A 15394-nucleotide genomic window follows, 5' to 3' on the forward strand; every position below is an offset into this window, starting at 1 on the left:
CGTGAATAAGTTTCATATTACAGACTATGGCATATAGATTGTCTTGTATTTAAAAACATCTTCGTTATAAAAGAATTCGAAGTAAATTACTGTGCGGGTAAATATGACCTTAAAAAAGCACAACAGCTCGACTAGTGACTGGGAAAAAACCATGGGAATCCATCTCACCTTCACTGAGATCCCTTCATTGGTTGCCAGTAAAAGACAGAATCACTTTCAAGGCACTCTGCCTAACACATAAGTGTATTCAAGGCAACGCCCCCCAATATCTATGCGAAAAAATAAAAGCCCATAACCCCAATCACATTCTGCGATCCACCAATCAAAACCTCCTCCAGATACCAAAAGCCAGATACAAGTCCAAAGGAGATCGAAGATTTGCACTCCAGGGACCTCGCCTGTGGAATGCACTACTGTAACGGTCACCACAGTTTACGACCTTCCATCAACCCACGACAGCAGGCATCCCATTTCCCAGAATAACGAGACTTGCTCCGTGTTCTCTGGTTTCAGATGTAAGACAACTTTTAATGGTAACTTTCAGTCTTAGGCCCCATACACACGATAGAATTTATCCGCGAATACGGTCCAGCGGACCGTTTCCGTGGATAAATCCTCTCGAGGATTTCCGCGGATTTCTATGCGATGGAGTGTACACACCATCGCATTGAAATCCGCGCCGAAATCCTCTGGCGATGACGTGTCGCGCCGTCGCCGCGATTATGACGCGGCGACGGGCGCGACACTGTCATATAAGGAATTCCACGCATGCGTCAAATCATTACGACGCGTGCGGGGAATCCCTTTGGACGGATGGATCCGGTGAGTCTGTACAGACGAGCGGATCCATCCGTGGGATCCGATTCCAGCGGATAGATATTCTGTGCATGTCGACAAATATTTATCTGCTGGAATTTCGGAAATATCCGCGGATAAATATCCGCCGGAGTGTACACACCATAGAATCTATCCGCTGAAACCCATTCGATGGGATTTATCTGCGGATAGATTCTATGGTGTGCACGGGGCCTTATATACAGTACAAGGCATGAAAGGAACAATCAACTCCCCACCCACACATCACACCCTGGGGGGGGCTTCAATCACATTCTTTGAGCTAATTACTAAACATTCTAGACATCTCGGCGCCGGGCTATAATTATCATGACCTAATCACTGCACATTCCTTCATTAACAGAACTCAAACAAAACACCATCACACAATGATCTCTTCTCAATCCACATCCCTAGACAGACGTTCTGTCTCCGCATACAGCTTGACCGAAAGGTATTCACACCTCTGAGCATCAATGGGCTTTAAACAGTGTTATCACACAATGGACAGGTCTTATGAGCAGACCTGAATTAACACCTCTACAGCCTTACACAATGGACAATGAAATGTCTAGGAGTAGATGCAATTAACACCTTTCAAAAGAATGTGTCCCCACATTGAATAAGCCAACAACTTGTGATATCTCAAGACATCCTGCAAACATGAATTATTATTAATGTCACATCTCATGTAATACATGAATTATGATTCACTTGCCACCCGATGCCCAAAGGGGCACAGGGTGGACTCAGACCCAAGAGTTATCAGTGACGCTGACACAGGAGTATCCCCCATCCTCACAAAGTCTCTGTTTGTCCCGGGTCATTCCGTTACAGCTACAAACCACCATCCGACTGGAGTCGGACCACTTGGCCTTCAGGAGAAAGATTAAAACCCATCTCTTCTGAGGTCAAGGGGTTCCTTACCCATGAAATGGATACAGCGCCCAGAGGCGACTCAGTTTGTATGTGCTGCGCTTTACAAGTCTCTCTCACTCAGAGAGAGAGAAGAGAGTAGAGAGAGAGAGAAGGAAGAGTAGAGGGAGGGAGAAGAGAGAGAGAGAAGGAAGAGTAGAGAGAGAGAATAGAGAGAGAGAGAATAGGGTAGAGAGAGAGAGAAGGAAGAGTAGAGAGAGAGAGAATAGAGTAGAGAGAGAGAGAGAGAGAAGGAAGAGTAGAGAGAGAGAGAATAGAGTAGAGAGAGAGAGAGAAGGAAGAGTAGAGAGAGGGAGAAGAGAGAGAGAAGGAAGAGTAAAGAGAGAGAGAAGGAAGAGTAGAGAGAGAGAATAGAGTAGAGAGAGAGAGAGAAGGAAGAGAAGAGAGAGAGAGAAGGAAGAGTAGAGAGAGAGAAGGAAGAGTAGAGAGAGAGCGGAGAGCTGAGAGAGGGGGGGAGGTGTATGAGCCATGGGGGGTGAAATGGTGTAGAGAATCCCTCCAGTGCTGCTAACAGGAAGCAGAAAAGCAGCTGGAATTGGGATAAGGAGAGATTCATAACTCCACATTATAATAGATAATCACAGAGAAAGCTGAGGAAAGGGCTGTGTGGCGTCACATACACACCGAGGACCGACAGACCAGAACACTTTGTTCTACACTAACAATGGGGATGGAGATCTGCGGCTCCTGACAAAGATAAAATCTTCATATAACAGACTCTCCTCACTCTATGTCTCGGCTCCGGGTCGGGTCGTGTCGCACCGACGTCTCATGATATTCTGATGGAAATGAGTTACGTGGAGTTTATCGGTCATTCTGTGCGAGATCAGCGACCTCCCACCCCCCGGGTCACTACTGAGACACAATACTACATCACTCAGTGTATCGCCTCAACCCCAAGAGCTCACCATCTATCAGGATACCTCTGTCTATGGGAAGACATTGAAGAGCCGTCATGTAAGTACCATTCTCTACCGGGACAAAAAGAGTTCTGACATATACCGCAGCGCTGTACACTGAGCCAGTCACATCCAGTGGTGGCTGGTGCTCAATATTTTTTGGGGGGGTGCAAACAAACTGAAAAATTCTGGGTAAAAAAGCCATCAAACGCAGCCACTGTGCCCATCAAACACAGCTACTGTGCCCATCTCATGCAGCCACTGTGCCCATCAAACGCAGCTACTGTGCCTATTAAACGCAGCCACTGTGCCCATCAAACGCTGCCAATGTGCCCATCAAATGCTCCCACTGTACCATCAAATGCTCCCTCTGTGCCCCATCAAATGCTCCCACTGTGTCCATCAAATACAGACACTGTGCTATAAAACGCAGCCATTGTGCCCATCAAATGCAGCCACTGTGCCCATCAAACACTGGCACTGTGCCATCAAATTCTCCCACTGTGCCCATCAAATGCTGCCACTGTGCCATATCTAATGCTCCCACTGTGCCCCATGAAATTCTGCCACTGCGCCACTGCCACTGCGCCCAGAGGCGATTCAGTTCGCACGTGTTGCGCTATACAAGTTTTTCACTCACTCATCAAATGCTCCCACTGTGCCCATCAAATGCAGCCACTGTGCCCATCACACGCTGCCACTGTGCCCTTTAAACGCATCCACTGTGCCCATCAAATGCAGCCACTGTGCACATCAAACGCTGCCACTGTGCCCATCAAACGCTGCCACTGTGCCCATCAAATGCTCCCACTGTACTATCAAATGCTCCCACTGTGCCCATCAAATGCAGCCACTGTGCCCAACACACGCTGCCACTGTGCCCATTAAACGCATTCACTGTGCCCATCAAATGCAGCCACTGTGCACATCAAACGCTGCCACTGTGCCCATCAAACGCTGCCACTGTGCCCCATCAAATTCTCCCACTTTGCCCCATCAAATGCTCCCACTGTGCTCATCAAATGCCCCCACTGTGCCCATCAAACGCAGACACTGTGCTATGAAATGCAGCCATTGTGCCCATCAAATGCAGCCACTGTGCCCATCAAATGCTGCCACTGTGCCATATCTAATGCTCCCACTGTGCCCATCAAATGCTGCCACTGTGCCATATCTAATGCTCCCATCTTGCCCCATGAAATTCTGCCACTGCGCCATCAAATGCTCCCACTGTGCCATTAAATGCTCTCACTGTGCCCATCAAATGCTTCCACTGTGCCCATCTAATGCTCCCACTGTGCCCATCAAATGCTCCCACTGTGCCCATCAAATGCTGCCACTGTGCCCCATCAAATGCTGCCACTGTGCCCCATCAAATGCTGCCACTGTGCCCCATCAAATGCTCCCACTGTGCCCCATCAAATGCTACTACTGTGCTACATGAAATGCTCCCACTATGCCACATAAAATGCTGCCACTGTGCCCCATCAAATGCTACCACTGTGCCACATCAAATGCTCCCACTGTGCCCCCCCTGCCCGCCGTCTGCCCGGCACTTACCCTGTCTGGGTGGGGCAGCGGGTGACGGCGGCGAGCGGTGTCCTCCATGCTTCTTGATGTCTTCACCCGTCCTCTCTTCCCATCCTCTGCTATGATTGGACACCTCAGTAGAAAGAATAGTGACCCATCATTGGTGTCAGCAGAAAGAATAGTGTCCCATCATTGGTGTCAGTAGAAAGAATAGTGTCCCATCATTGGTGTCAGTAGAAAGAATAGTGACCCATCATTGGTGTCAGTAGAAAGAATAGTGACCCATCATTGGTGTCAGTGGAAGGAATAGTTTTCCATCATTGGTGTCAGTAGAAAGAATAGTGTCCCATCATTGGTGTCAGTAGAAAGAATAGTGTCCCATCATTGGTGTCAGTGGAAAGAATAGTGACCCATCATTGGTGTCAGTAGAAAGAATAGTGTCCCATCATTGGTGTCAGTAGAAAGAATAGTGTCCCATCATTGGTGTCAGTAGAAAGAATAGTGACCCATCATTGGTGTCAGTAGAAAGAATAGTGTCCCATCATTGGTGTCAGTAGAAAGAATAGTGACCCATCATTGGTGTCAGTAGAAAGAATAGTGACCCATCATTGGTGTCAGTGGAAAGAATAGTGACCCATCATTGGTGTCAGTGGAAAGAATAGTGTCCCCATCATTGGTGTCAGTAGAAAGAATAGTGTCCCATCATTGGTGTCAGTGGAAAGAATAGTGTCCCCATCATTGGTGTCAGTAGAAAGAATAGTGTCCCATCATTGGTGTCAGTGGAAAGAATAGTGTCCCCATCATTGGTGTCAGTAGAAAGAATAGTGTCCCATCATTGGTGTCAGTAGAAAGAATAGTGTCTCATCATTGGTGTCAGTAGAACGAATAGTGTCCCATCATTGGTGTCAGTAGAAAGAATAGTGACCCATCATTGGTGTCAGTAGAAAGAATAGTGTCCCATCATTGGTGTCAGTAGAAAGAATAGTGACCCATCATTGGTGTCAGTAGAAAGAATAGTGACCCATCATTGGTGTCAGTGGAAAGAATAGTGACCCATCATTGGTGTCAATGGAAAGAATAGTGTCCCCATCATTGGTGTCAGTAGAAAGAATAGTGTCCCATCATTGGTGTCAGTGGAAAGAATAGTGTCCCATCATTGAATGAGAAAAGGCAAACACCTCTGATGAAGAGAGTGGTGTGCAAGTACAGGGAGCTCAGGAGAGCACCGTACAGGAGGCCAGAAGAACACAGCACTGTACATGGGAGCAAGGAAAACACGGCACAGTACAGGGGGGCCAGGAGACATGTAGTTCTTCACTATTTGGGGGGCAGGGGGGTCTCACATCTTCAACTCTGGGGGGGTCATGCTGGGACCTGTAGTCCTTAACTTTGGGGAGGTCACACCCCCCAAAGTAAAGGACTACCTGTGCCAGCATGAACCCCTGAGATCTAAGGGTGTGACTAGGGTTGCCACCTGCCCAGGATTCACTCGGACAGTTTGGGTTTTTAATGATGTGTTCGGGCGGGCTGAAACCCGGACACATTATTCAGACTGGGCTGTGGCTCCCCAAGTAACCAAGATAGTCACACAAAAATCTGTTGCCATCCATGAGCTATCTGGGGGGGGGGGCAGGTTTGGCATCAATGGGGGGGGGGGGCAGGGTGATGATGTCAGCAATAGCAATTTGGCCACAAACACTGTTCGCTGCAGAACGCTATGCGCACCACATTACTACTCTCTTTGGGGTAACCAAAGGTGTCCCAGGCTGCTAAAGTGTTCGGGTTTGGCTTGAAGAAAAGGTGGCAACCCTAGGTGTGACCCCCCCAATTTGAAACTCCCAGCATGAACCTGTGAGATCTAGAGTGTGATCCCATAGTTTCACAGATCTATGCTGGAACCTGTAGTTCTTTACTATTTGGGGGGCGGGGGTGTCACATCTTCAGCTCTGAGGGGTTCATGCTGGAACCTGTAGTTCTTTACTATTTGGGGGGCCGGGGGTCACATCTTCAGCTCTGAGGGGTTCATGCTGGAACCTGTGTCAGTTTCATTCCGGGACACTGTATTGTCCCGGAGTGAAGGTGCCCGGGACAGATCTGCAGAATGCAGGACTTTCCCGGGCAATCTGGGACACGTGGTCACCCTAAGGCCCCGTACACACGATAGAATCCATCCGCAGATAAATCCCAGCAAATGGGTTTCTGCGGATAGATCCTATGGTGTGTACACGCCAGCGGATCTGTTTCCGCAGAGAAATCTCCTCTGGGATGGATTCCAGCAGATCGGATATTTGCTGTGATGCACAACAAATCCATCTGCTGGAATCCATTCCAACGGATGGATCCGCTCGTCTGTACAGACTTACCGGATCCATTCGTCCAAAGGGATTCCCCGCACGCGTCGTAATGATTTGACGCATGCGTGGAATTCCTTATATGACAGCGTCGCGCCCGTCGCCGCGTCATAATCGCGGCGACGGCGCGACACGTCATCGCCAGAGGATTTCCGCGCGGATTTCAATGCGATGGTGTGTACACTCCATCGCATCGAAATCTGCGGAAATCTTTGAGAGGATTTATCCGTGGAAACGGTCCGCTGGACCGTATCCGCGGATAAATTCTCTCGTGTGTATGGGGCCTAAGGTCTGCACCCTCTGTTAATAACTCCAGGGGGTACTGGGCAGGAGGTGTAAGGGAAGCCCTCTCCGGGTACATGACCAGTGTAGATCGGATGTTCCCAACCTTCGACCACCGTACTCAGCTTACCCCTTAATATTAATTCCAATTAATGAGACCACACCTGGAATGGAGTACCAATGACCATAGCAGCATTCTTTATTAACCAAAACACTTATTAACCACTTGACGACCGAGGACGTCCTCGACTTTGTGCGGTGATATCTGAATGACGGGTGCAGCTACAGGCATCATTCAGATATCACCGTCTTCAGCCGCCGGTTCTTATAGGCAGCGAGGGGAGGAAACGTCTTTTGACGGTACCCAGAATCCCAATACCATGCCGTGACACACAACCGCCACTACCCGCAGTGCCACCATTACCATATTCCAGTTAACCTCTTGAACTGGAATACACCAGAGGGGGTCATACCACCGATGAGTCCCCCAACACTTCCATCTCTCAAGTATTTTCATCCACGTCAAAGGACCAACCACCGCCACTCGATCAGCCGATCAGCTGCCGTGACTTCCCCCGCAACTCTTGCACCTGCAATGAAAGAAAACAGACAAACAACACAGGGAGGGTGGGCCTGCCTTGTCACCTGTCCCTCCACTGAATGCCTGGGAGACCCCTCCTCCCTCTTATATAAACTACCTCTGCCCCTCCTCATCCTGTTACTCCTGACCAATCCCAACTTTTCCCCTTTTCCACATACACTTCCCTTACCCTATAGTTGCCAACCCTTATCACCCTGTCATGCCGACCCTTTGCTCTCCTTTCATTTCATTCCACTCGCTCCGAGCCTTACTTGACAGGGGAACATTAGAGTGTAAGCTCTTGTGGTGCTGTGAGTGATATAAATGTCTCAGTGTTATCCACTCTATAAATGTTGGGTGATCATGTGTGACTCTAGAGCACAGGTGTCAAACACAAGGCCCGCGGGCCGAATCCGGCCCGCCAGGCCATTACATGTGGCCCTCGCAGCTCTCCTGCAGCCTCCGGAGAGCTCCAGTCCTCCTCTGGTCCTCCTCCATTCCCCTACTTTCTGCTTTCAAGCAATGCATCCAGCTTCTCCCCAAAAGCAGCATAAGGAAAGGGGGGTGTACAGTCATGAAAGGGAGAGTGGATGACTCAACTTCTGATGGTGGGGTGGCTCTTGACATCTAATGTAAAGGGGAGGGGATGCGCTGGACACCTAATCTTACGGATACAACCGGCACTTTTGAGGGCAATCATAATGCTGATGTGGCCCACGATGAAATTGAGATTGACACTGTAACGGCAATCCCAATACGAAAGGGGTTAACGCCATTTAGGATATTCCCTTTCCAAACACAAGGCAGCTACTGACATTTAACAGTCAGGCAAACGAGACCCATAATAATAATTCCCCCCTAATAACGAGACACAGCTCTGTTTTTAGGTTTCCAGCAGGTCTGACAATCTTTATTGAAAAACTACAAGTTTTATACACTAAAAGAGGAGGTTCTTACATTCTCCTCATTTTACTCTGAAAATACATCTTTGACCAGACCTAATTTACATGAGCTAATTAACTACATCTGATGACTCAGACACATGACCTTTAAGCAGGCCATACACGGTCGAATTTCGAACAAATTTTCTTTTCAAAATCAGAAAGTTTTTTTTTTTTTCGTGATCCGATGATGCCACCATTGATTTTCGAAATTCGGCCGACCAAACCATCAAGTTGCCGGGAATATTCTTTTCTCTCCGGGAATATTCGTTTCTCTCCGGGAATATTCTTTTCTTGCACATGCGCATTTTTTTTTCTATTACATTTCTCGCACAATTCTCCCATCATTGATCAGAAAATCGTGCGAAATTCGTAGCGAAAATTCTTTGATACGATTTTTGAAAGAAAATTTAAGAGACAGCTAGCCTTGCTGTCTCCTAAACTCCAATCCACATCACCACAGTAGCAGACTTAATTACCACAAGAGACAATAGAATGCAATCACACCCCACCCCTTCACAGCAAGCTTATAGTACACAACAGCCAACACACAATATACTCACAATATATACAATGTATACCGCATTGAATCAGACTAGGACAGATCATAGTGGGGTTCTCATTCACCCTGTGCCCCTATTAGAGACACAGGGTGATCTACACATAAGAGGCGTCGTGGGAAGCTGAAACAAGGATATCTCATACTTTCTAAGAGCTTCTGGGTTCCACGGGCACTCCCGTTACATCTCTCCCCTTTCGGCAGGAGACTAACACAGGAAGAGACCCCAGACGGGTTGACTCCGAAGTTAGTCCATAGTTCCATTCCCCCAATGCCAGTATCCACACAGTACCCCAAATAAATTGCTCCAAATAAAGCATTACCCAGCCAACCTCTGCCTCTCTCAGAGAACATGCCTGCCGCTGGGGAGAGGCCTGAACTGGCCCTTCTCCCTGGAGTCCTTTCAGCCGCTAGAGAGAAGACGGGGTGACTGGGCTCAGTCCGTCATGCTGTTGGGGATCTGGGCCAACTGCCCCCCATCCCTGGGGTATACAAGCAGAGACTGAAGTGCCATCCACTTGTGGTAGGTGAAAATCCCCCAGTGCTTGCAAAGCAAGGCTGACATCCTCCTGTCTTAGTGTCGTACCATTTTCTGGGGTTGTGTCAGTGAAGATCGAAGTCCCATCCACTACCCCAGGAACTTCCTCTTCTGTTAGTTGAGAGCAGAGGCCTGCTGCACTCTGTTCTGTTGCCAGCTCTTCTGCTGGGTTGCTGTGAGTGGAGACCTCAGTCCCATCCCCCGATATCAGCTTAAGCTGCAGTTGTGTGCAGCCGCCAGTAGCATCCGGCCCTGCTGCCAGTGATTCAGCTGGAAGTAAAAGCTTTACGACCTCAGCTTGTTGCTGGAGAGAGGGACCAACTGCCCCGGCTCCCTGGAACTCCACAGTTGTTTCCGGTGCTGGGCAGAGGTTGGTAACACTCTGCCCTGTTGCCAGCACTGCTGCGGACTCCACACCATCTGCTCTGGCTAACCGTTGGGGAGGAAAAATGGCTGCGTCTCCTCCCTGCATCTCTGAAATCCACTGGGAAAGAGAAACCATCACCTTCTCATCTCGGGCCTCCAAAACTGCCACGGGTGTAGAGCAGGGGTCTGCAGTACTCTGTCCTGCTGCTAGTACTTGAGCTATAATCTATAACATCCTCTGAACAGTCCATACGTTCTGTAATCTGTGGCTGGGGAGATGAGCCAACTGCCCTAGCTCCCTGGAACTCCACATCATCTGCTTCGGCTTTAGGGATGACATTTTCCAGATTTTCCACTGCTGATTCTTCAGCCAGGATTTCAGAATTGTCAATTGGTATTTCCCGATAGTCTCAGGCAAAGGGAGCCCCACCCTGCTCCTGAGCAGAGTCTATCAGCCGTCTGTAGGCGATCTCCAGCTCCCATTCCTGAACAGCCAGAAACTCCAAATCTTCCTGTAACCAGTGCCCTTCTGAGACATTCACTCTTCGCTCTCTGTTCTCCATTATTTCCTCCAAACGCCACTCCCAATTACTCCCAAAGTCAGGGTCACTGGACAGCCTCCAATACAACAATCCCAGGCCATCATAGTCAAAGCCTTCCGTGGGGCTGTAATCCGCTGACCACGGGCACTCTTGGGCTACATACCACCGGAGGGCTCTGCAGCTCTCGTCCAACCGCATCTCTGCCCGGATCAGCCTGCTTAACTCAGCTGTCCACTCCTGCTTCGGTTGTTCCCCCAATAACGGCATTCGTTCATCATACTGCGACCAGTACCTTACATGGTTGGAGGGGAGAACTTTTCACTGGTGTCGCTGCGCTTTCTTCCAGAGTTCGCAGTGGATAGAATTAGACCATCTCAGCAGGACCTCCTCTGATACTGGTCCTCTGTGCTGTATCTGCATCTCTCGCAACCTCCTTCTGAATTCCTCTTCCATGGCGGCTGGTATCTCTACCTCTCCTCTCTCTTCAGTTGGTGCTGCTGTGACTTCTGCTGCTGCAGCACCTCTTTGATGTAGCCAAGTTGCATCCACAGCCGCTATAACAAAGTCTATGGTCTCTGCTGGAGGGTTATGACCATACTGTGCCAGTCTTAGTTTAACAGTCCGATCAAAAGTTGCCTCTTTTCGGTGTCCTGTCTGTTACACTGGGCCTTTCGGTTATGTTCGGTCTTTCAGCTCTATCCATTTCGACGAGTTCTGCGATAATGTCCCTTTTCTTACGGTTGTTGGCCGGTCGGCCCCGGTTCTCCAGTAAGTCCTTGAGGGAAGAGAGCTTTAGCCGTTCCGACTGTGCCTCCATTGTAGCTGTCCTTATAGGCTGTGGGAATCATCCCACTGCTGCCACCAATATAACGGCAATCCCAATACGAAAGGGGTTAACGCTGTTTAGGATATTCCCATTCCGAAGACAAGGCAGCTACCGACACTCCACAGTCAGGCGAACAAGACCAATAATAATAATCCCCCCCTAATAACGAGACACAGCTCTGTTTTTAGGTTTCCGGCAGGTCTGACAATCTTTATTGAAAAACTACAAGTTTTATACACTAAAAGAGGAGGTTCTTACATTCTCCTCATTTTACTCTGAAAATACACCTTTGACAAGATCTAATTTACATGAGCTAATTAACTACAGCTGATGACTCAGACACATGACCTTTAGGCTAGCCTTGCTGTCTCCTAAACTTCAATCCACATCACCACAGTAGCAGACTTAATTACCACAATAGACAATAGAATGCAATCACACCCCACCCCTTTGCAGCAAGCTTATAGTACACAACAGCCAACACACAATATACTCACAATATATACAATGTATACCGCATTGAATCTAAATAGCACAAATCATAGTGGGGTTCTCATTCACCCTGTGCCCCTATTAGAGACTGTAACGGCACCCCAAATGCTAAAGGGGTTAAAGCCGTTTAGGATCTAAACATAAGAGGCGTCGGGGAAGCTGAAGCAAGAGTATCTCATACTTTTCAAGAGCTTCTGGGTTTCACGGCCCTCCTGTTACAGACACCCTTGCTCCAGAGCACAGGTGTCAAACACAAGGCCCGTGGGCTGAATCCGGCCCTCCAGGCCATTTCATGTGGCCCTCGCACCTCTCCTGCAGCTGCCGGAGAGCTCTAGCCCTCCTCTGGACCTCCTCCAGTCCCCTACTTTCTGCTTTCAAGCAATACATCCAGCTTCTTCTCAGCAGCAGCATAAGGAAAGGGGGTGTGCACTGTGATGAAAGGGAGAGTGGAGGACTCAACTTCTGATGGTGGGGTAGCTCTTGACATCTAATGTAAGGGGAGGGAATGCGCTGGACATCTAATATTACAGATACAACCGGCCCTTTTGAGGGCAATAATAATGCTGATGAGGCCCAAAATAAAATTGAGTTTGACACCCTTGCTCTAGAGGAATAATAAAGTGTGTAGCGTTCACCCCCGAAGGAGCCGCTGATTAGTTTTGGATCGGCGAATACGTTTTCAATGCTTTATTCCAAGGCCCGACACGGCCAACATCACCATGGTACACAATAGAGAAAGGTTGATGAGCAAGGAGAGAAATTTGGTATCAGGCCTTGGATATGAAGGAGAGCAAACCCGCTCTCAGCAATAATAAAGCTCAACTCGTCGCCACTCCAGCCAGAGTGGGTAAAGTGCCCCCGGACAGGCGACTATCATAGGCCTGGCAGCCGGGGGGCCACTTGTAAATCGCTGGGAGGAAACAGGCCTCTGCCACAGGCTTTTGTAATTTGAAATATAAGAGATTAGGTTGAATGAATCCTCCCAGACAGTTCAGATAGTGTCACCAATTGACAGCTTTAGGCATACCTGTCATGTAGTGTGGTGACTGGATCCCCGATGGTTCGTCTATGCCTCTTGGACAATCCCTAGTTCCAGGGTCTCCCCGGGCCGATACCCATCGCACAGCTCTCAGCTTAGGATCCTCTCAGCAGAGGGTTTGGGACCCAGCAAGCCGCTGGGGCCTCTCTCAGTGTTAGGTTGAGGCTCTGCATGGTGCGCAACCTCGGTGCAGTAGGCCACGGTGGCGGGGCCCATGGATGCGCGCACCCTGAAGGTGGATACCGCACCTGGAACTTAGGCCCCGCACAGAACAGACAGCTAATGGCCGGTGCCACAGATATACCCCCCAGCATGCCCAATGAGGGAAAAACCTCCTCTAATTGGCTGCTGGGGAAGGTGGGTCCGTCAGAACCCCTCTAGCGCCAACTGTTGCCCAGGGGTGGTAACGCACCTCTGGAGCGCAGACTGACCCACAGGACAGTTCTAAATGGACAGCAGCCCAAATTTCAATAAATTGTGAACGGGAGTAAACTAATCCTCCCATTCCCCACTAACTTTGGCGTAGCGCCCATACTGAAAGTAAGGGGGCGCTACAAGTGTAAGCTCTTCTGGTCCAGAGACTGATGTGCCTGGGTCAATGAAAACTCTGTACAGCACTACTGAATATATGTGTTATTCATAAGAGAGTGTAAGCTCTGCTGGTACATTTGAGCCATTCACCTACTTTTTACATTAGAGTTGCAGTTTTTAAATCTGACTGAACTGATTTTATGCTCTTACTTTCTCTTTCTTATCTTCTTGCAGCTGTGATCACCTGATAGGACCAGAATGTGGACATCTTCTAGATACACGTTCTGCACATTGTCCTTATTTGTGTGCCTTGCTGTCATTTATTACTCCTACCATATAGAATTTAAACATTGGAAGATGAGATCCCAGGAACTTCCCATTGCCACAGACACCATCACAGCTCTGGACAATCGAACATTTATCATCTCTCTGTATTATGAGCCTAGAGTTGGCCAATTAGTCCGGGTCATCGCCATCATCCATGTGTCTGTGAAAGAACTCTACTGTATTTTCCATTGTTCCTCCAATCAGAATGTCTTCATCAGGGCAGAGATAAATCTTCATGGTGACAGATTTGGGTTCCCGTATGGAACAGCAGATCTTCTATGTGCAGAACCTTCCGGGTGTGATTACACTTATATGTCTTTCTCTTCAACTATCTCCACAAATACAAGTCAGAATCTTCTGTTTGAAGTCAAGAACCGTCCACCACAGCCAATCTCCTCCAATTTCACCGTCTGTATCTCTACTTTGTATGGAAACTACAACAATGTCCTCCAGATGATCCAGAGTATTGAGATGTACAAGATTCTGGGGGCCTCGAAGATCACCATCTATAACACCAACTGCTCCCAGGATTTAAATAAGGTTTTACGTCATTACGTTGATGAAGGAACTCTAGAGGTGGTGCCATGGCCAATAGACCGCCATCTTCAGACATCGAAAGAATGGCATTATTACAACGGACTCAACGCTGAGATTGGATATTTCGGACAAACTGCAACCCTAAATGATTGTCTATACAGGAACATGTACAAAAGTAAGTTTGTTCTCCTCAATGACATTGATGAAATTATTCTTCCAATCAAGGACTGGGACTGGTCATCCCTGATGGAGAATCTCCAGAATAAACACCCAAATACAAGCATCTTCCACTTCGAGAGTCATCTCTTCCCCATTAAAGTCAACAATTCCGTATTTGACCTGTGGCCTCATGTTCCCGGGCTCAATATTCTCACTTACAGTCTCCGACACCCTAACAAGGGGGATAACTTCAATGCCCCCAAAATGATTATGAATCCCCGAGACGTATTTCAAACCTCCATTCACTTAGCTGAGACACGCAAACAAAAAACGAATGTAGGAGAAGAGACGGCCATTCTCTTCCACTGTAAAATAAAGTACAAATTCACAGTAGAGGACCTTGTTCCACATGATAGGTTGATGAGATACAATCTTTCGTTAGTGCCCAATGTAGATAAGGTGATCCAGAGACTTTTCCCTCAGCAATAGCCCCCCCCCTCCCCCTGTATATCCTGTAATGTAGAGTGAAGACTGGAATTCTGTGTCTACATGACTCCAAACTCAACATTTATCAATGAGTTTATAAGAAATTTTGCTCAGAAGGCCATTGTTCTAAAACACATATTGAAAAATAGTTGGGGGGCGTTGTGTAAAATCTACATAAAGACAGAATGCAAGAATTTACAAATCTCCTGAAACCAGAATTTATAAATACAATAAAAAAGATATCAAATGTTTAAACTGAGAAAATTCATCATTTTCAGATAAAAAATATGGTGGGGGGATTATGGTGTGGGGTTGTTTTTCAGGGCTTGGGCTTGGCCCCTTGGGGGTTGGGCTTGGCCCCTTGGGGGTTGGGCTTGGCCCCTTAGTTCCAGTGAACGGAACTCTTAAGGTGTCAGCATACCAAGACATTTCGGACAATTTCACACTCCCAACTTTGTGGGAACAGTTTGGGGACGGCCCCTTCCTGTTCCAACATGACTGCCCACCAGTGCGCAAAGCAAGGTCCATAAAGACATGGATGAGCAAGTTTGGGGTGGAAGTACTTGACTGGCCTGCACAGAGTCCTGACCTCAACCTGATAGAACACCTTTGGCATGAATTAGAGCGGAGAAAGCAAAG

General features: G+C 48.2%; 1 protein-coding gene across 1 annotated transcript; it reads left to right on the top strand.

Annotated features, from left to right (window-relative positions):
* The first annotated feature begins 13483 nt into the window (after positions 1–13483).
* LOC120922010 (beta-1,4-galactosyltransferase galt-1-like) lies at positions 13484–14758 on the top strand. Its single transcript, XM_040334541.1, has one exon. The coding sequence runs from the start codon at positions 13505–13507 to the stop codon at positions 14756–14758; it is 1254 nt and encodes a 417-aa protein (XP_040190475.1). The 5' UTR covers positions 13484–13504.
* The last annotated feature ends 636 nt before the right edge of the window (positions 14759–15394 follow it).

Source organism: Rana temporaria, unplaced genomic scaffold, assembly GCF_905171775.1.
Source record: "Rana temporaria unplaced genomic scaffold, aRanTem1.1, whole genome shotgun sequence".
In the NCBI taxonomy this organism is placed as follows: Eukaryota; Metazoa; Chordata; class Amphibia; order Anura; family Ranidae; genus Rana; species Rana temporaria.

Bases quoted from the DNA above. Each gene is read 5' to 3' on its own strand.
- LOC120922010 (XM_040334541.1), top strand. From the start codon at position 13,505: ATGTGGACATCTTCTAGATACACGTTCTGCACATTGTCCTTATTTGTG.